This window comes from Canis aureus, chromosome 5 (genome assembly GCF_053574225.1).
Source record: "Canis aureus isolate CA01 chromosome 5, VMU_Caureus_v.1.0, whole genome shotgun sequence".
Lineage (NCBI taxonomy): Eukaryota > Metazoa > Chordata > Mammalia > Carnivora > Canidae > Canis > Canis aureus.
Window position 1 is genome coordinate 966182 of NC_135615.1, and position 22501 is coordinate 988682.

General features: G+C 36.2%; 1 protein-coding gene and 1 long non-coding RNA gene across 14 annotated transcripts in view; one reads left to right on the plus strand and one right to left on the minus strand.

The window, feature by feature from the left end:
* CCDC7 (coiled-coil domain containing 7) overlaps positions 1-22501 on the plus strand; it is a 383481-nt gene that overhangs the window by 100644 nt on the left and 260336 nt on the right. For 10 of the 13 annotated variants that reach the window (XM_077896533.1, XM_077896532.1, XM_077896535.1 and 7 more), the window contains 2 exons: positions 433-498; positions 12635-12853. In XM_077896533.1, coding sequence (XP_077752659.1) covers positions 433-498; positions 12635-12853 — 285 coding nt within the window. Of the gene's footprint in view, positions 1-432; positions 499-12634; positions 12854-20902; positions 21021-22501 lie in introns of all 13 variants that reach the window. The other 3 variants (XM_077896542.1, XM_077896543.1, XM_077896544.1) reach the window with 1 other exon arrangement.
* LOC144313598 (uncharacterized) lies at positions 181-21772 on the minus strand. The gene is made up of 2 exons (XR_013379194.1): positions 21686-21772; positions 181-347 (listed from the first exon to the last, which is right to left on the minus strand). It is a non-coding gene; the product is annotated as an uncharacterized LOC144313598 (long non-coding RNA).

Genomic DNA, 22501 nt, shown 5'->3' on the forward strand with positions numbered 1-22501 from the left:
TGATATGATTCCTCAAACTGTCACTCATCTGATGGCGAATTGTTGAGACATTTCACGTATCGCAGAATCCATTCATTCTTAAAAAGTCAGAACTATATTATTTTCTGTTAAGAGTAGAGTTGCTTTTTTTCATAAAATTTGAAATGTTTATACTTAAATATTTCAGGCCTTGAGAAAAGGAAAAATGAAGTATTTAATTTATTGTAGTAATGATTTACCAGCTTCAAAGTCAGTTTTCCTGTGCAAAATCAATAGGAAGCTACAGCTGCAGAAATTATCCACCATTATGCCTGAGAAATGTGCAAGTCACTGTGTGTGCTCCAGTCATCATCTTGGTGATCTGTGGACTTTAGAAAGATAATAATTGTAACAATGAATTTATAGAAACAAATACTGAAATTAATGCATTTTCCCCCTTATATTACATTGTAGAAAGTAGCACATGCTCTGGAAATTGAGAACAAAGTCCTTCAGGAACAACTGAACCAGGCTTTACAGGTAAATGACATTATGTTCTTTTAAAATTGTTACCAAGTGAAGGAAATACCTGTAAGTAACTTTTAAATGAATAAATTTAACCTTGAAAACTAATAGGTCTGTATATTATACTATTTTGCCAGATTTAAAGTATATTCATTTTATGTACTAGGAATATATTAATAAAACTTACTATTCATTCTTCTTCAAAACAATAAAATAGAAAATTAAGCTTTCATCATCAAATAAAATAAATATATTTCAAACTGATACACTCTTATATGTAAAACAATGCAAGTATTCCAACTCAATTAAACTAGGATGTTGTTTTTTACTGCTCTTTATCAAATTCTTGTTAAATGATTAAATGGAAATGGAAAAAGTTAGAAACATTTTCATAAGTGGGTACACAAAAGAGTAATTATTTGCATACTAACTTGCCTTTGGAAAAATGCAAGATAATACAAAAATTTATTAAAGATATAATTCCAAAATGTGGCTGAGGACAAAGTAGATATAAGAAAAGCAATGAAAGAGGCTGGGAAAATGGCAGAATAGGAGGATCGTACACACATCTCCTTTTGCAGCTATAGCTGAATAGCACTCATATCAGCATAAATAACCTGGAATAAAAACCTGAAGGCTGGAAGAACAAATGCCACAATTAAAGGTAGAGAAGAGACCACCTCAAAGAGGGTAGAAAGGGTGAGGACATGGCAGGGAGCTAAATTTGCTTGCAGGAGGCAGGGACACTGTGGGTAAAGAGACTGAGGGAAGAGAAACAGACTGTTACACTGTGGATCCCACACGTAGAAGATGAATCCCCATAACGTTAGGCTTTGGAAGCAAGAGGCTCCAAATTTTGTGAGTTCTTACAAGTAGCAGGACTTAAAGCCTGGAATTTAAAAAACTAGCAAGCTGGCTCTGAGAACGCCCAGAGTGTTTTAGGAAGCTGAGTCTTGTCCTTAATGAGACAGCACAATAAACAACCCGTGGAGATACAGAATAGAAGTGGCAGTTTGAAAAATTCATGGAGTATATGGGAGGGAGAGTTATTTACTCATCTCAGAACTCAGAGTGGTGAGAATCAAAAGGAAACCCCTCCAGGGACAAAGGAGGTGGAGGGTGTCATCTCCCTTCCCCACCTTCCAGCAAAAACATGGAGCCACCTGTAGGAACCAGAATTTACTACCTAACTTGCTTACACTAAGCTCCACCCTCTCACCCCTCAGCAGATCCAAACTTCCCAGTTACAGTTGCCTCAGTTCCAGGGCTGTAGGTCCCTTTCCCCAGAAGACTCATGCAGACTTCACAAATACCTCCGCTCTTCACCTACTTATTTTGGTCCTCTTGGTCCTGGCAGTGGTGGCAGGCTTTATGGAAGCTCAAGTGTAACCTTGTGAAAATTTTGTGCCCTTTATCCCTGGGATGCAAGGGTGATTCAACATTCATAAAACAGACACTGTGATCACATCAATTAAAAAAAAAAAAGACAAGAACCATATGATTCTCTCAATAGATGCAGAGAAAGCATTTGACAAAATACAGCATCCATTCTTGATTAAAACTCTTCAAAGTGTAGGGATAGAGGGAACATTCCTCAATATCATAAAAGCCATTTATGAAAAGCCCATAATGAATATCATTCTAATGGGGAAAAAACTGAAAACTTTTCCCCCAAGATCAGGAACAAGACAGGGATGTCCATTCTCACCACTATTGTTCAACATAGTACTAGAAGTCCCACCGTCAGCAATCAGACAACAAAAAGAAATAAAAGACATTCAAATTGGCAAAAAAGAAATCAAACGGTCCCTCTTCGCAGATGACATGACACTGTATACAGAAAAGCCAAAGACTCCACCCCAAAATTGCTAGAACTCAGCAATTCAGCAATGTGGCAGGATACAAAATCAATGCCCAGAAATCAGTGGCATTTCTATACACTAACAATGAGACTAAAGAACAAGGAATCAATCCCATTTACAATTGCAGCCCAAAACGTAAGATACTCAGGAATAAACTCAACCAAAGAGGTAAAGGATCTACTATCTAAAAACTACAAAACACTTCTGAAACCAATCGAGGAAGATGCAGCGAGATGGAAAAACATTCTGTGCTTATGGATTGGAGGAATAAATATTGTGAAAACGTTTGTGCTACCCAGGGCAATTTACACATTCAACGCCATCCCTATCAAAATACCATGGACTTTCTTCACAGAGTTGGAAAAAATAATCTTAAGATTTGTATGGAATCAGAAAAGACCCTGAAAAGCCAGAGGAATGCTGAAAAAGAAAACCAAAGCTGGGGGCATCACAATGCCTGACTTCAAGCTGTATTACAAAGCTGTGATCATCAAGACAGTGTAGTACTGGCACAAAAACTGACACATATGTTAATGGAACAGAATAGAGAACCCAGAAATGGACCCTCAACTCTATGGACAATGAATCTTTGACAAAGCAGGAAAGAATATCCACTGGAAAAAGGACAGTCTCTTCAATAAATGGTGTTGAGAAAATTGGACATCCACATGCAGAAGAATGAAGAAGAATTCTTACCAATAGTAAGAATATGGCGTAAGAGATAAACTCAAAATAGTTGAATGATCTAAATGTAAGAAAAGAATCCATCAAAATCCTAGAGGAGAACACAGGCAACAACTTTTTTGAAGTTGGCCACAGCGTTTTTTTGCAAGACACATCTATGAAGGCAAGGGAAACGAAAGCAAAAATGAATTATTGGGACTTCATCAAGATAAAAAGCTTCTGCACAGCAAAGGAAAGAGTCCGCAAAACTAAAAGACAACCTACAGAATGGGAGAAGATATTCACAAATGACATATCAGATAAAGGGCTAGTATCCAAGATCTATAAAGAACTTCTCAAACTCATCACCCAAGAAATAATCCAGTTATGAAATGGGCAGAAGACATGAACAGACTTTCTCCAAAGAAGACCTATACATGACCAACAATCACATGAAAAAAATGCTCCACATAACTTGCCATCAGGGAAATACAAATCAAAACCATAATGAAGTACAACCTTACACCAGTGAGAATGGCTAAAAATAACAAGACAGGAAACCACAAATGTCAGAGAAGATGTGGAGAAAGGGCAACCCTCTTGCACTGTTGGTGGGAATGTAGCTACTCTGGAAAATAGTGTGGAGGTTCCTCAAGAAGTTAAAAATAGAGCTACCCTATGACCCTGCAATTACACTACTGAATATTTACCCAAAGATACAAATGTAGTGATCCAAAGGGCATCTGCACACCAATGTTCATAGCAGGATGTCTACAATAGCCAAACTCTGGAAGAAGCCATGTTGTCCTTCAACAGAGGAATGAATAAAGAAGATGTGTTATATATAAATATACACAATGGAGCCATCAGAAAGGATAAATACTTACCATTTGCTTCACTGTGGATGGAACTGGAGGGTATTATGCTGAGTGAAATAAGCCGATCAGAGAAGGACAATCATCATATGGTTTCACTCTCATGCAGAATATAAGAAATAGTGAAAGGGACTATAAGGGAAAGGAGGTGAAACTGAGGGGGGAAGAATTAGAGAGGAAGACAAACCATAAGAGATTCCTAACTGGGAAACAAACGAAGGGTTGCAGAAGGGGAGATGGGTGGGGGAATAGGGTGACTGGATGTTGGGCACTAAAGAGGGCATGGGATAAGCACTGGATGTTCTACTATATGTTGGCAAATTGAATTTAAATTAAAAAAAATTGTGTGCTGTACCCATGCACTACAGGTCCCAGTAGCAGTGGGCAGGTCTCATTTTACAAGTAGACTGGAATGCACCTTGTAAAATGTGCTACACCACATCCGGGAACCAAATACTGTCAACAATAGGCAGATAATCTCTGCAGATGACTGGAGTGAAGGAAAAAGTGCCTACTACACAACAGCAGAGCACATGCAACACATAAGAGATACCCCCTGAGCATCAGTTTCTTGGGACAGGGACACTGCACTGCAGGCAGTACAGTATCTCTTCTTCATAAGTCCATTTTTAAGAGTAGGAGATGCAGTTGACTTTCCTAAGACACAGAAACAGAGGGGGTTAGGCAAAATGAGACAGGAATATATCTCAAATTAAAGAATAGGACAAAACCATATGAAGAGACCTAAGCAAAACAGATATGAGTATTATATCTCATAGGGAAATTAGAGTAATGATTAGAATGATCCTCACTGGACTTGAGAAAAGAGTATAAGACATCAGTGAGACTTAAGAAAGAGATTAAAGAAAAGAATCAAGCAGAGGAAAAAAACATGATAATTGAAGTTAAAAATACAGATGATGGAATAAATAGCAGGCTAGAGGAATCAGAGGAATAAATTAATGACCCAGAATACAAAATAATAGAAACTAATCAAGCTGAGCAAGTTAGAGAAAAAAATATGCAAAATGAGAATAGACTTAAGGAACTCAGCGACTCCATCAAGCATAATAATATTCACAGTATAAGGATCCCAGAGGAAGAACAGACAAATTTATTTGAAGAAATAATAGCTGAAAACTTCCCTGATCTGGGGAAGGAAACAAATATTCAGAGCCAGGAGGCACAGAGATCCCCCAACAAAATCAACCCAAGAAGGTCCACACCAAGACACATGGTAATCAAAATGGCAAAAAGTGTTGACAAGGAAAAAATTTTAAAAGCAAGAGAGGAGATGGGGAGATGCTAGAATAGGAGGACCTTAGACCACATCTCATGAATACAACTAGATAGCTATCACATTATCCTAAATCCCCCGAAATTAATCTGAAGACTGACAAGTTACACAACAAAAGGAAGAAGCCGAATGAAAGAAGATAGGAAGTGCAGAGATGTGCTTTGAGGGAGAAACAGAGCCTGGCTGTGGCAGAGGGGAAGGAGCTGTGGTCACTGAGAACGGCATTCTGTGGAATGCAAAGGATAATGTCTTCCCAAAGTCACTGGGTTGGAAAACAAAAGAGGCTGAATTTCGTGAGTTCTTGCAGCCAGCACAGCTTAAAACCTGCAGTTTTAAAGGTCAGCAAGCTTGGCTGGGATAGAGCCTAGAGGGCAGTGTGCTGCACTTGGAGGGAAGGCAGACAGACATCTTGGGGACATACAGCATGGAAACAGTGATCTGAAGAGTGTCTGGGGCACACAGTGAGGATTATTTGCTTTTCTCAGAACATGTCTCTGGGAGGCAGCATTCACTGAGATACTCTCTGGGAACAAAGAGCTGGTTGCTAGTTCCCTGCCCCATCCTTCAGCATAAATACAGAGCCACCTACAGGAAGTAGTGCAATGTGGACACTGGTAGCCTAATTGCTTACACTAAGCCTTACTCCCTTATACTCCTGTGGACCTGCCCTTCTCAGTCATGCTTACCTCAGTCACAGTGCAGTTGGCTCCTCCCCTAGAAGATCAGCACAAAGCCCTGTTGACACTATATCTCCCAACCAGTGAGATTTGCAGGACCTTAGTTCCAGCTGAGGTGGTGACAGGTCTCCTTTCACAAGCAGATCAGAGTATGCCTCATTAAAACTCACCACATTCAGGCTGGGGGCCAAAACTGCCAACAGTAAGCAAAGAAAGCTTCTGTGATGACTGACCTAAAGGGTAAAGTAGCCAGAACATAACAGCAGAGCATCTGCGACACATACTGTAGGCACTCCCTGAAGCTCTAGGCCCTGGGCACTACATGACCTCTTCCTCATATGGCCATTACTTTCAGGAGAGGGAAACATAACTGCATTTTCTAACACACAGGAGACAGAGTCTTAGAAAAAATAATACAGAGAAATTTATTCCAAATTAAAGAAGAACATAAGGTTGTGGCCAGAGATCTAAATGAAGTAGATATAGGTAACATGCCTGATGAAGAGTTTAAAGCAGTGATCATTAGGATACTCACTGGGTTTGAGAAAAGGAACACATCAGTGAGACCCTTACCACAGAGAGAAAAGTATTAATCAGAGATGAAAAGTGTAATAAGTGAGGTTAGAAAGATGCTTGATGCAATAAACAGTAGGCTGGAAGAAGCAGAGGAATAAGTGACTCAGAAGACAAAATAATAGCAATGATGCTGAACAAAAGAGAGAAAGAATTATGCAAAGTGAGAATAGACTTAGGGGACTCAGTAACTCCATCAAATGTTATAACATTCTAATTATAGGAGTTCCAGAAGAAGAGAGAGGAAAGGCAGTAGAAAATTTATTTGAAGAAATCATCACTGAAAACTGCCCAATCTAGGGAAGAAAACAATCACCCAGATTCAGGATGCATAGAGATTTTGTATCAAAATCAACAGAAGCAGGCTGATACCAAGACACATTGTAATTATATTTACAAAATGTAGTGATAAAGAAAAGAAAAATCTTAAAAGCAGCAGGACAAAAGAAATCCCTAACTTACATGGGAAAACCCATAAGGCTAGCAGGATATTTTTCGTAGAAACTTGGCAAGCTAGGGATACCTGAGTGGCTCAGCAGTTGAGTGTCTGCCTTTGGCTCAGGAAGTGGTCTCAGGTCCTGGGATCGAGTCTCACAACAGGCTCCCAATGGGGAGCCTACTTCTTCCTCTGCCTGTGTCTCTGCCTCTCTCTTTGTATCTCTCCTGTATAAATAAATTTTTAAAATTTTTAAAAAGAAAAAAAAAAAGAATCTTGGCAAACCAGAGGAGAGCAACATGCTATATTCAACATGCTGAATGGAAAAAATCAGCAGCCAGGAATACTCTGTCCAGGAAGACTATCATTCAGAATAGGAGGAGAGATAAAGAATTTCACAAGCAAAAACTAAGGGAGTTAATGATCACTAAGCCAGCTTTGCAAGAAATATTAAAGGGGACTCTCGGAACACCTGGGTGGCTCAGTGGTTGAGCACCTACCTTAGGCCCAGGGTGTGATCCTGGAGTCCTGGGATCAAGTCCTACAAAGGGTTCCATGCATGGAGCTTTCTTCTCTCTCTGCCTGTGTCTCTGTCTCTCTCTCTCTCTCTCTCTCTCTCTATCGCATGTCTCTCATGAAGAAATACATTAAAAAAAAATAAAGGGGACTATCAGTGGAAAGGAGGGATCAAAAGTGACACTGACACTATAAAGGCAGGAAACGCAAAAGGAGTAAAAATATTTCTATAAGGAATCAGTCACATAACTCAAAGAAAAAGGATGTAAAATATAACATATATAGCTAAAACATGGAGCATTGAGAAGAGAATGGAAAAGAACGAGTTCAAACTTAAATGACCATCAACTTAATATAGACTGCTATTTGCATGAGACATTATATACAAACCTAATGGTAGCCATATATCAAAACCCAACAAATATGCAAATAATAAAGACAAAGGAATCCAAATATATCACTAAAGAAAATCTGTAACCCAGAAAGACAAAGAATCCAAGAAAATCTTGAAACAACCACAAAACGAGTAATAAAATGACATAAATACATATCTATCAATAGTTACTTTGAATGTAAGTAGACTAAATCAAAGATATAGGGTGTCAGAATGGCTATAAAGACAAGACCCACGATACTATATGCTGCCTACAAGAGACCCATTTTAGACCTAGATATCTGCACTTTGAGTAGATGAAGAAATATTTATCATTCAAAAGAAAGAGTAGCAAGACTTATATCAGACAAAATAGACTTTAAAACAAAGACTAGCAAGAGACAATGGAGGACACTGTAATAAAGAGGAGAATCCAACAAGAAGATGCAACAATTTTAAATATTTATGCACCAATCATGGGAGCACCCAAATACATAAAATAATTAGTAACAAACATATAGGAACTAATCAATAATGGTACAATAATAGTAGAGAACTTAACACCCCTCTTACATCAATGGATAGATCGTCTAAGCAGAAAATCAACAGGCAAACAAGTTCTCTGAAAATCCCACAGCTTAATAGAGAATAATGGGGAGCTTTTTCTCTATGGTCAGGAACAAGACAAGGATGTCCATCAACTCTTGCCACTTTTATTCAGCATAGTAGTGGAAGTGTTATCCATAGCAATCAGAGGACAAAAAGAAATACGAGGTATCCAAATTGTCAAAGAAAAAGTTTTGCTTCCATCTGTTTGCAGATGACATGATACTATATATAGAAAACCTGAAAGATTCTACTAAAAAAATTCTGGAACTGACAGATGAATTCAGTAAGGTCACAGGATACAAAATCAATGTACAGAAATCTATTGCATTTCTACACACCAATAACTAATGAGGCAGTGGAAAAAGCAATTAAGAAAATAAAAATCTCTAGATACATCAAATGTTGGTGAGGATGTGTAGAAAATGGAACCCTGGTGCACTCATTGGTGGTGGAAATGCAAACTGGGGCAGCCATTGTGGAAGAGAGTATGGCAGTTCCTCAGAATATTTAAAATAGAATTACTCTGTGATCCAGGAATCACACTACTGGGTATTTTACACAAATAACACAAAAACACAAATTCAAAGGGATATATGAATCTCTCTTTTTATTGCAGCATTATTTATATTAGCCAAACTATGAAAGCACTCCAAATGTTCACTGATAGATTAATGGATAAAGAAGATGTTACATATATAATGCAATATTAGTCAGCCATAAAAAGGAACGGACTCTCCATTTGCAACATTGTGGATGGAGTTAGAGATTATAATGCTAAGCAAAATAAGCCAGTCAGAAAAAGACAGTTACAATTTCATGTGTGGAATTAAAGGAACAAAACAAATAGGGGCACCTGGGTGGCTCAGTCAGTTAAGCGTTTGCCTTTGGCTCAGTTGATGATCCAGGACCCTTGGATCTGCCCCATGTTGGGCTTTTTACCGAGTGGGGAGCCTGTTTGTCCCTCTCCCTCTAACTCTCCCCTTTGCTTGTGTTCTCTCTCTCTCTTTCTCAAATAAGTAAATCTTTAAAAAAAGAAAACAAAAGAAAAAAGAGAGACAAACCAAGAAACAGACTTTAGAGAATAGAGATCATTACCAGAGGGAAGGTGGGTGGGAAGATGTGTGAAATAGTTAAAGGGGATTAAGAGTATACTTATCTTGATTAGCACTGAGTAATATATGGTACTGTTAAATCACCATTTTGTACACCTGAAACTCATATAACACTGTACGTTAACTATATTGGAGTTAAAATGTAAAGAAATGAAAAGAAAAAAAAAGCAATAGGTTTCCTTTTTATCCAAAATAACCATTTAGAAACCATAATACAAATGATTGTATTTATTTGTTTGTTTATTTAACTTATTTAAATTTAATTAGTTAACATATAGTGTAGCATTAGTTTTTTTTTAAAGATTTTGTTTATTTATTCATAGAGACACAGGAAGAGAGAGAGAGAGAGACAGAGAGAGAGGCAGAGACACAGACAGAGGGAGAAGCAGGCTCCATGCAGGAAGCCTGACGTGGGACTCAATCCTGGGTCTCCAGGATCACACCCCAGGCTGCAGGTGGCGCTAAACCGCTGCACCGCCGGGGCTGCCCAAGTGTAGCATTAGTTTTAATTATAGAGTTCAGTTATTCATCTGTTGCATATAACACCCAGTGTTCATTACATGAAATGCCCTCTTTAATGCCCATTGCCAAGTTACCTCATCCCCCAACCAGCAACTGTTTTTTTCCCCATAGTTAAGAGTCTCTTATAGTTTGTCTCTGATTACATCTTATTTTGCCCCACCCTTCCCCTACGATCCTCTGTGCTGTTTCTTATATTCCATATATGAGTGAAACTATATGATAATTGTCTTTCTCTGATTTCACTTAGCATAACACCCTCCAGTTCTAACCACGTCATTGTAAATCGTAAGATTTCATCCTTTTTGTTGGCTGAGTAACATTCCATTTTGTGTATGTGTGTGTGTGTGTGTGTATCTCACATCTTTATCCATCTGTCAATGGACATCTTGTCTAGTTCCATTATTTGGCTATTGTGGACATTGCTGTAATAAACATTGGGGTACAAGTGCCCCTTCAGAATACAACGTTTGTATTCTTTGGGTAAATATCTAGTAGTGCAATTGTTGAATCATAGGGTAGCTCTGTAATTTAGGAACCTCCATACTCTTTTCCAGAGTGGCAGTACCAGCTTGCATTCCCACCAAACAGTGTAAGAGGGTGCCCTTCTCTCTACACCTTCACCAACATTTGTTGTTTCCAGACCTGTTAATTTCAGGCATTCTGACAGGTATAAAGTGGTATCTCATTGTGGTTTTGGCTTGTATTTCCCTGATGCTGAGTGATGTTGAACATTTTTTCATGTGTAGAGATGATTCTATTTATAATACTGGAGTAGCATATTTGACAAAATATAGTTATTTTATGAAGAAAAGCATACTTTACTGAGGGATATAGATGAACAGTGAAGAAATAGAAATTTATATTTTTGGTTTTGAAAGTTCAGTATCATAAACATTTCAAATTTCTATTTTTTCCATATGATACACAGATTCAAGGCAATTCTAGATATAAATGGAATTATTTTTTAGCTTAACAGAAGTATTACAGGTTATATTGAGATAAGAAAATGGTGACTATACAAAAGAATAAGGATTTGGTCATTCAAAAATTAACATGTAATATAACACTATAATAACACAGTAAAACAATGTGGTTCTGGATTTGGTACTGAATAAAAAATCCAGAAACAGATTCAAGTGAATGTAATAATTTAGTATTTTATAAATTTAGTTATTGAAATTTTTTTATAGAAAGACAAAATGGTCACAAAAAGTAAACTATTCTGAAAAAGTATTTCTTAAGTAATAGTTTATGACATACACTAAGATAAGTTGCAGTTTGATGTAAGATCTAAAATTAATAAGTGAAGGTTTTAGAAGAAACACTGGGTAACAGTTATATGGTCTTGGCTAGAGCAAGGTTTTCTAAATATATTGCAAAGGAATATTGCAATATATTTAAAGTATATTAATATATTAAATATATTAAAATATGTTGCAATATATTTATAAATTTTGTACTGTACAAAAATCATGAGATATAAAGATGAATGAAAATTCTTTACAAAATGTTTTATATGAAGATCTTTTACAAATCTATAAGAAAATAGATACAAACAGGCAGGTCATAACTTAAAAACACACAAGGGCAATAAATGCATATGAATATATTCAGCTTCACTAGTTATCAAATGAATGCAATTAAAAATAACAGTGCAATAGACTTTTTGTTACCTACCATTTCAGTAAAAATCTTAGGATAGAGATGTCTAATATTTGTGGATAAGTGCTGAAATGAGTAATCTTTTACATGATACTATTACAATGAATTAATACTGTTCTCAAAGAAAATGTATAGCAAAAGTTTTGGGATAATATAGGCTTTTCATTGAATCATTGAACTTACAAAAATTATCAAGAAAAGAGTTTACAGTGATTTTGTACATGTATAATATAAAAAATTAAATAGCAAAAAATTTCACATTACCAATATATAGCCCTAATAAGAAATTTGCTAAATAAAAGTATACTATTAAATGTATTTTACTAGCAATTCTGATTTAGATGTACATTTATTGTCATTGAAACATAAGACATTATTTAATAAAAAGAACATATCATGTATGTATAGTAGGATCCCATATAGATGAAAATTTTAAAAATACATGCATGCACTGGTTTTATTTAGAAATAATGAAAAAGCATATATATCAAATGTTAACAGTGAGTTTTCTGTTTGTGGTAAGATTATTTGTGAACTTTATTTTTGTTGATCTAAGTAAAAAGTTATTAAAACTGGCATTTAAAAAATTATATTCCAGACTAAATAAATTATTTTTCACATTTTATTATTTGATATTATAGATATTAATTAGCCTGGTTATATTCTATCACCTTTTCTAATTATGCCTTTTATTAACTTTTAGTGTGCCTCTATAATAATTGGAGCTTTAAAAAAATAATAGAGGAACTTCCTGAGATATTAAAATAGCCCTCAAAGTGGAAGATATTTCTTCAGTTTTTAATTTTAATTATAGATTAGTTAAACTATGGATTGTACTTACTATATAATAAGTCACTAAAAATAAAGTTGAGAGATAATGTGGGCATGAGTATATTTTTATTCCTGAAAGTTGTAATATTGATAAAAAAATGTCACACATAATGCTTGATAAACTGTTACTTTTCTAAAAACAGGAAGCTGAAAGAGCTAAGCAGCAACTTAACTGTTTCCTAAATCAAGGGAAAGAATTACTTAAAAGTGAAGGGAAGACCAAGACAACAATGGAAATGGGTATTAGTAAAATAAAAGTCGAAGATTTAAATCATATACCATTGGAGAAAGAAACAAGGAAATCACTAGGTACAAATTCAGGTAGACAAAAGACAAATTTTAAAATCCAAGAACATCCACAGGTAAGGAAATTACCAAAATAGAAAAAACAGTAGAAGATAGAAAAACAGTAATATGTGCTATAAGAGTTTATCTCTTATATTGTTTATTTGTATATATTGTTAAAAATAAAAAAATATGCTCTATTGTTTTTTGCTTGGACTTTTTGCCTTTTACTTTTGGTAATAGCAATTCATTGTCTTGAATACAAATTTATAAATTAGATATATATTGGTTTTGAATGATGATTTAAGCTCCTGATATTTGAGAGCCAGAAAAAAAATAGTTCATAGACTAAAGATATTTTGCTTTAAACAAAATTAAATATAAATGAAAAACTATGGGAAAACATTTTCAAATTTTTCTTTTTACTGAAGTACAGTTGACATGCAACGTTGTATTAGTTCACATGTAAAACATAATGATTTGTTAAGTATGTATGTAATGTTTTGCTCACTGCAAGAGTAGCTATTTCCTGTTGGGGGAAAATTCTTTAAAAATCATTGATTTTTGTTTCTGTTGTGCAGAGGATTCAGAAGTTTTCTGTGAACATTCAGATTTATTAATCTATGGAAGAAAAAATTAGTCTATACATAAGCAACTTTATTGACAAGTAATGGAGAGAATTCAAGAAGTAAAGCAAAACTGTTGAGAACATACTTTAGCTTGTCCTTGTTCTAGCAGGATAGCTTTATCACTCATTTCTTAAATAGTATTTTATATTTTTTTTAGTATTTTATATTCTTGAGTGTCCTTCCATCTTGTTTGCAGGAGAGTTTATGTGTATTAGTGATAGCACAGTAAAACTGGCAAATGAGAGATGAATAAGGTAAAAGTAAAGGCCAATATTTTAGCTTTTCAAAAGAGACTGTCATCTTGCAGTACTTTTATTCTTAATTTAATCTTTTTTTGTATATATATATATACATATATATATATATTTTAAAGTTTTTATTTAAATTCTAGTAAGTTAACATATAGTATAATGTTAATTTCAAGTGTACAATGTAGTGATTTAACCCTTACATATAATAGTGGTGCTCATTGTAACAAGTGCATCCTTAATCCCCAACACTTAACCCATTGTATATAATTTTAATTGTAAGTTACATCAGTTTCTTCTTGGAGAGATAAAAAATGGAAAAAAATGCTCTTAGTGAAAGAGAAATTATTATGGTTATTAGGATTTTTTGTTTGTTTTTTGCCCTGAATTGAATATAAAACCTTTTTTTTTTTTTTTTTTTTAGAGATGCAGGTTTTTGTGAACTGGTTTAAGACAAAGATAAAATGTGGTAGTACAATTGAAAATGTACTAGTCAGGAGGGAAGGCAAGATGGCAGAAGAGTTGAGGACCTCATTTCATCTGGTCCTTTGAATTTAGCTAGATAACTATTGAATCATTCTGAACACCTATGAATTCAACATGAGATGTAAGGAAAGAATTACTGGAACTCTACAAATAGAAAAGCAACCACTTTTTGCAAGGTAGAAGGTGTAGAGAAGTGAGTCTGAGGGGATATTCAGAAGATAAACGGTGGGAGGAGAAAGCCTCCATAAGCAGGCTACTGGAAAGTGAAATAGCCCCTGAGCACAAAATTGGAACCTTTAGAAATCTGCTTCAGTGACAGATGTCCCTGCCTGAAAGGTGCTCAGGTGGTGAAGCACGGCAGAATCCCAGGTGGGACAGTGTGGTTTCAGGATCCCTGGGATCACAGAAAGAACAGGGTGCCTGAGGCAGCAGCATTATCAAGCATTGGAGTAGGGAAATCCTTACCCTATGGTCACTGCATGACCTTGAGAAAACCTCTTACTTTTCTGAGCCTGTTTCTTCACTTATAAAATGGGATGTTAGGGATGCTTTGAGGCATGCCATGCAATAATTACAAATTTTTCATACCTACTTCCAGGTTCTTAATTCTTTCCACCATCCAGTCCCCAAATTGCCTCAATCTGATATCCTAGTTGGGTATTCTACTGTCTTCACTCATAGGCTGTCACCTTGACCATGGCCCATCACCATAAGCCCTGCCTCCCAGCCCTTGACTCCTCTGGAGAGCTCTCCTTTCGTAAGGTCTAAGGTCGGCAAGCCCAGGAGGGGCTCTCAGCTGGGTTAGCCATAAACCCCAAACCACAGCATGACTGGGCAACTGCTCTCCATGCAGGGGCACCACAAAGAACAGAAATGGTCGACCCTTTGCCTTCCCCAGGTGGGGTAGCACAGGTGTCCATATGATTGGGCACTGGGCAACTGCTCTCTGTGTGGGGTTCCTGCAAATGGCAGGAATGCAGTAACCCTCTGTCTTCCCCAGGGAGGAATTTGCAGGTATATACCACAGGAGTCTGCAGAATTTGGCACACATCAAAGTGAAGACTGCTTATCCCTGAGGGTTTACTGAAGAGAGAGGGCTGTGATTTTTCAGCTCTGGGGCTCGATATCTGGGTTTGGCTATTTTTATTCTCATCCTATAAAGATATGCGGAAATACTCCAGGGAACAAAAGCCACATGGAGCAACCAGAAGCAGCTTACACTGAGCCCTGCCCCTTGGCAAGAGGCGGTGCAACTCTGCCCAGGCAAAGACACCGGAGTAACAGCACAGCACGCCCCTCCCTCAGAAGACCAGCTAGAATAACAGGCAAATACCAAGTTTATGGAACACAGAGGACTGCAAAACTCTAGCGCTTGGGGAAAATGGTATCTAGAATTAGTTCTTTTTTTTTTTTTTCATGATTTGTTTATCTTTCAGTTTAAACTTTTCCATTTCTTTTTCTTTTTTCCTTTTCAACTAGTTTCTTATTTAATCAATGCTTTTTTAAGTCTTTTCTTAAACTTTCATCTTTACATCTATATTTTAGAGCTATATTCTTCATTTTTGGCTTCCTTTCACTGTATTCAATTTTATTGTTGTATATATATTACTATTGTTTTCTTTACAATTTTTGGACTTAGTGTCTTCTAACAAACAGATCAAAATACACCCAGGACCAAGTGGATCACTCTGTTTTGTCCACCTGGGAGATTATATTCTCTCTAGGAAGAAGAGAAAAGGCCAGAAGGTATATATGAGAAATAGCAGCTGAGAACTTCCATAATCTGGAGATGGAAACAGACATTCAAGTCCAAGAGGTGGAGAGAACCCCCACTCAAAATCAATAAAAATAGATCAATACCCCCACATATAATAGTGACATTGCTTGAAAATTTCAGAGACAAAGAGAAAATCCTGAAACCAGCTCAAGACAAGAGCTAGTTAACCTATAGGGGAAGAAACATTAGGCTGGCAGCAGAACTATCTACAGAGACCTGGCAGGCCAGAAAAGGCTGGCATCATATATTCAGGGTACTGAATGTGAAAAACATGCAGCCAAGAATACTTTATCTGTCATTCAGAATGGAAGGAGAGATAAAGAGCTTCCAGGACAAACAGAAACTAAAGAATTTGTGATCACTAAACCAACCATGCAAGAAATATTACAGGGGAACCTTTAAGAGAGAGACCAAAAGTAACATAGACTAGAAAGAAACAGACAATATGCAGAAACAGGGATTTTACAGGTAATCCAATGGTAGTATATTCATATCTTTCCATAGTTACTCTGAATGTAAATGGGCTAAAGGCTCTAGTCAAAAGACACAGGGTGTAAGATTGGATAAAAGAGCAAAACCCATCCATATGCTATCTACAAGAGATTCATTATAGACCTAAAGACATCTCCAGATTGAAAGTGAGGAAGTGGAGAACCATGTACCATGATAATAGACATCAAAAGAAAGCTGGGGTAGTGATCTGATAGGAGTATCAAATAAGTTAGATTTTAAACCAAAGACTATAGTAAGGGATGAAGAGGACATTATATCATACTTAAAGGGTCTTTCCAACAAGAAGATTTATAATTGTTACTATAAATATTTATGCTCCTAACTTGGGAGAAGCCAATTATATAAACCAATTAATAACCAAATTAAATAAACACATTCATAATACAATAATAGTAGCGGACTTCAACATCCCACTTAGAGCAATGGACAGATCACCTAAGCAGAAGATCAACAAAGAAATGAGGGCTTTGAATGACACACTGGACCAGATGTAGTTCATGATATATACAGGTCATTCCATCCTAAAGCAATAGAATACCTATTCTTCTTGAGTGCACATGGAACATTCTCCAGAACAGATCATGTACTGGGTCACAAATTGAGTGTCAATCAGATTTGGATTATTCCCTGCATATTTTCAGACCAGAATGCTTTGAAACTTGAACTTCACAAGGGAATATTTGGAAGGAATTTAAATACATAGAGGTTAAAGAGCATCCTACTAAGGAATGCATAGGTCAACCAGGAAATTAATGAAGAATTAAAAAAATTCATGGAAACAAATGAAAATGAAAACACAACTGTTCAAAACCTTTGGGATACAGCAAAGGTGGTCCTAAGAAGGAAGTATTTAGCAATACAAGCCTTCCTCAAGAAACAAGAGAGTTCTAAAATACACAAGCTACTTTACATCTAGAGGAGCTGTAGAAACAATAGCAAATAAAGCCTAAACCAAGTAAGAGAGGAGAAATAATAAGGATTAGAGCATAACTCAATGAAATAGAAATCAGAAGAACAGTTTAACAGATCAAGGAAACTAGAAGCTGGTTCTTTGAAAGACTTTATAAGATTGATAACTCCCTAATCATAGTTATCAAAAAGAAACGAGAAAGGACTCAAATTAATAAAATCATGAATGAAAGAGATCATGACCAACATCAAGGAGATACAAACAATTTTAAGAACATATTATGAGCAACTGTATGCCAAAAGATTGACAATCTTGAAGAAGTGGGTGCATTCCTGGAAACTTATAAAATTCCAAAACTGAAACAGGAATAAATAGAAAACCTGAACAGACCCATAATCAGCAAGGAAATTGAAGCAGTCATCACAATATTCCAAGAAACAAGAGTCTGGGGGCAGATGGCTTCCCAGGGGAATTCCACCAAATATTTAAGGAAGAAATAATACCTGTTATTATTATATGTAAAGAAAACTGTTTCAAATAATAGAGATAGAAAGCCTCCAAACTCATTCTATGAGTCCAGCATTACCTTGATCCCAAAAATCAAAGACCCCATCAAAAAGGAGAATTACAGATGAATATCCCTAATGAACATGGATGACAAAATACTCACCAAGATACTAGCCAATAGAATCCAGCAGCACATTAAAAGGACCATTCACCACAACCAAGTGGGATTTATTTCTGGGCTGAAAGTGTGGTTCAACACTCACAAATCAATCAATGGGATACATCACATTAAGAAAAGAAAGGAGAAGAACCACATGATCTTCTCAATTGTTGTAGAAAAAGCATTTGACAAAATACAGCATCCTTTCTTGATTAAAACTTTACAGTAGGGATAGAGGGAACATACATCAATATCATAAAAACTCTATACAAAAAGCCCACAGTGAATATCTTCTCAGTGGGGAAAAACTGAGAACTTTTCCCCTTAGGTAAGGAACATAGGGATACCTACTCTCTCTCACTACTATTGTTCAACATAGTACTGGACGTCCTAGCTTCAGCAGATAACAAAAATAAATAAAAGCCATTCAAATTGGCAAAGAAATCAGACTCTCACTCTTCCCAGATGACATGTTGCTTTATATGGAAAACCCAGAAGACTACACCCCAGAATTGCTAGAACTCATACCGCAATTTGGCAGCATGGCAGGATATAAACTCAATGCACAGAAATCAGTTGCATTTCTATACACTAATAGAAGAAAGAGAAATTAAAGAGTCGATCCCATTTAGAATTCACCAAATACCATAAGATACCTGGGAATAAACCTAACCAAAGATGTAAAAGATCTATACTCTAAAAACTACAGAACACTTAGGAAGGAAATTAAGGAAGACACAAAGAAATGGAAAAATGTTCCATGCTCATGGACTTGAAGAATAAATATTGCTAAAATGTCTATGCTTCCCAGAGGAATCTACACATTCAGAGCAATCTCTATCCAAATACAATCAAAATTTTGGCAGAGCTGGAACAAATAATCTTAAAATTTGTATGGAACCACAAAAGACCCTGAATAGAGAGAGGAATGTTGAAAAAGAAAACCAAAGCTGGTGTCAGCACAATGCCAGACTTCAAGCTATATTACAGAGCTGCAGTCATCAAGACAGTATGGTACTGGCATAAAAACAGACACAGAGATCAAAGGAAGAGAATAGAGAACCCAGAAATGGACCCTCAACTCTATGGTCAATGAATCTTTGACAAAGGAAAGAATATCCAGTGGGAAAAAGGCAGTGTCTTCAAAAAATCATGTTGGGAAAATTGAACAGCCACATGTGGAAGATGAAACTGAACCATTTTCATACACCATCCACAAAGATAAACTCAAAATGGATGAAAGACCTAAAGATGAGACAAATCCATCAAAATCCTAGAGGAGAACACAGGCAGAAATCTTTATGACCTCAGCCATAGCAAATTCCTGCCAGACACATCTATGAAGGCAAAGGAACCAAAAGCAAAAATGAACTATTGGGACTTCATCAAGATAAAAAGCTTCTGCACAGCAAAGGAAATAGTCAACAAAACTTGAGGCAACCTATGGAATGGGAGAAGATATTTGCAAATGACATATCAGATAAAGGGTAGTATCCAAGATATAAAGAACTAATCAAACTCAGCACCCAGAAAACAAATAATCCAGTCAAGAACTGGGCAGAAGACATGAACAGACATTTCTCCAAAGAAGACATACAAATGGCTAACAGACAAATGAAAAAAAATGCTCCACATCACTTGCCATCAGGGAAATACAAATCAAAATCACAATGATATACCACCTCACACCAGTCAGAATGGCTAAAATTAACAAGACAAGAAAGAACAAATATTGGTAAGGATGCAGAGAAATACTGTTATACTGTTGACAGGAATGCAATCTGGTACAGCCACTCAAAAGAGGAGTATGGACATTCCTCAAGAAGTTGAAAATAAAGCTGCCCTATGACCCTGCAATTGCACTATTGGGTATTTACCCCAAAGATACAAATTTAGTGATCTGAAGGGGCACATGCATCCCAATTTTCATAGAAGCAATGTCTATAATAACCAAACTGTGGAAAAAACTGAGAAGTTCATTAATAGATGAATGAATAAAGAAGTGACATAGGGATCCCTGGGTGGCGCAGCGGTTTGGCGCCTGCCTTTGGCCCAGGGCGCGATCCTGGAGACCCGGGATCGAATCCCACATCAGGCTCCCGGTGCATGGAGCCTGCTTCTCCCTCTGCCTATGTCTCTGCCTCTCTCTCTCTCTCTGTGACTATCATAAATAAATAAAAATTAAAAAAAATATTTAAAAAAAAGAAGTGACATACAAGGGAATATATAGATGAATATTTACCATTTACATCAACATGGATAGAACTGGAGGGTATTAAGTGGGGGGAAATAAGTCAATCAGAGAAAGACAATTATCATATAGTTTAACTCATATGTGGAATATAAAAAATGGCACAGAGAATCTAGAGAGAGAGAGAGAAAACTGAATGGGTTGTCATCAGGGAGAAAAACCATGAGAGATTCTTAACTGTAGGAAATATACTGAAGGTCATTGGAGGGGAGTTTGGTGGAGGGATTGGGTAACTGGTTGTTGGGCATTAAGGAGGGCACATGTGATGAGCACTGGATGTTGTATGCAACTGATAAATTATTGAACACTATTTGTATATCTCAAACTAATGATGTACTTGATATATGTTGGCTAATTGAATTTAAATAAAAATGTGCTAGTCATTCTATATCCTCTATCATTATAAAATATGCTGGCCATTTTATGTATATGTGATAGTCATTTACACAATAAGTAATGAGTAAGATAGGTATTAGCATCCTCATTTTGAAGATGAAACTGGAGCTTAAAAAATTAACCATGTAACATCATAGTAATGTTGAATTAGACTTCAAACCAAGGTCTTTCTGGCTCCACAATCATCTCAGGATATCTTTGCTTCTCTATGTGGCTGCATTCACTTTGTGTTTTTTTATTTTTCTTAAGGTTTACCCCCTAAATCCAAAATAAAGATTGTCTTCTATGACAAGTTAATAGAAAATGTTAGGTTAAAGTGTAAGATGAAATTGAAAGAACAACTTCATTACCTGAAGAATTTTATCAGGTAACTTCATCATTTTTAACATGGGCAAGTGATTTTTATTCTTACTGGTTTTATAAATAAATCTATACACACCTCTCTTCTTATGTATTCAGTTTAACACTCATTATAAAAACATTTACTAAATGCTAGTTATTTACACTGATGCTGTATATAATATCATTTATTTGGATTGGCCTGTTCTGGTAAAAATGAAACAGGAATAATTCCTGAAGATTTTGATGAAATACAAGTTGTTCATAGTCACTGTCTCCATGTTCTTATAGTAATTCTTCACTTAACTGTAATCTTTTTCCGCCAACTGCTATATTAAAACTATTTTTGCCAAGGTCACAACAAATTACTTGATCTTATTCTGAAGGATGCTTTATAGTTTTATCTCATTTATCCTCTTAGCAACACTTGATCATTTTTGACCCTTTATTTCTTTTTAATGTAGTTTGCATTTTGTTTTATTTCTTTGTTTTATTTTCTGAAGGGTTCTTTTTTTCAAATTTAAGCTATATTAACAAAGAGTGTATTGTTAGTTTCAGAGGTAGAGTGAAGTGATTCATCAGTCTTGTATAACATCCAGTGCTTATTCCATCATGTGCCCTCCTTAATGTCCATTATCCAGCTACCCCACCCCCCATCCACCTTCCGCTCCAGCAACCCTCCTTTGTTGTTACCGGTGGTTAAGAGTCTCTTATTGTTTGTCCCCTTCTCTGATTTCATCTTGTTTCCTCCCACCTGCTGAGCTTGTTTCCCTTAGTAACCAGAATCACACTGTAGGTATTGTTCTTTGATGGAGATGTTCTCAGCCTAGTACGTTCTTTTTATCCATTATATATTCCAAATAATTAGTGTCACTATTTGGGTTGCTTTATTTTGTTATAATTATGCCCACTTTGTGCACAAACTTGAGCATGGGGGGTTGGAATTTGAGGGGAAGAGTGTCAGAGTCCTTATTGATCTGAGGTAAAGGTGTGTTGACTTGATATCAAGCAGTGGCTGGAAATGCATGTTGACTCAGAGGGAAGCTGGACTGAGGATTCAGGACCCACAGGCTGATGGCATCATGGCATTGTGTGTGATGGGGACATGGCTGGTTTTGCTTCTGGTCATGAATTCCTTTAACTTTTTTTTTTTTCTTGGAAATGCTATCTATCTTTCTATTCTGAATGAGAGCCTTGCTGGATAGTCTTCTTTGCTGCAGATTTTTCCTTTTAACACTTTGAATATATCATGCCCCTTTCTTCTGGCCTGTAAAGTTTCTGCTAAAAAATCCACTGATAGTCTTATGGGGTTTCCCTTATATGTAACTTTCTCTTGCTGCTTTAAAAATTTTCAATTTTAAATTTCTCTTTTTATCACTACTTTTGGCCATCTTACTTACTTTATGTAAGTCTTGGTGAAGACGTCTTTGAGTTGGTTTTGCTGGGGGCTCTGTGTGCCTCCTGGATTTGGATATTGTTTATTTCCCCAAATTCAGGAAGTTTTCAGCT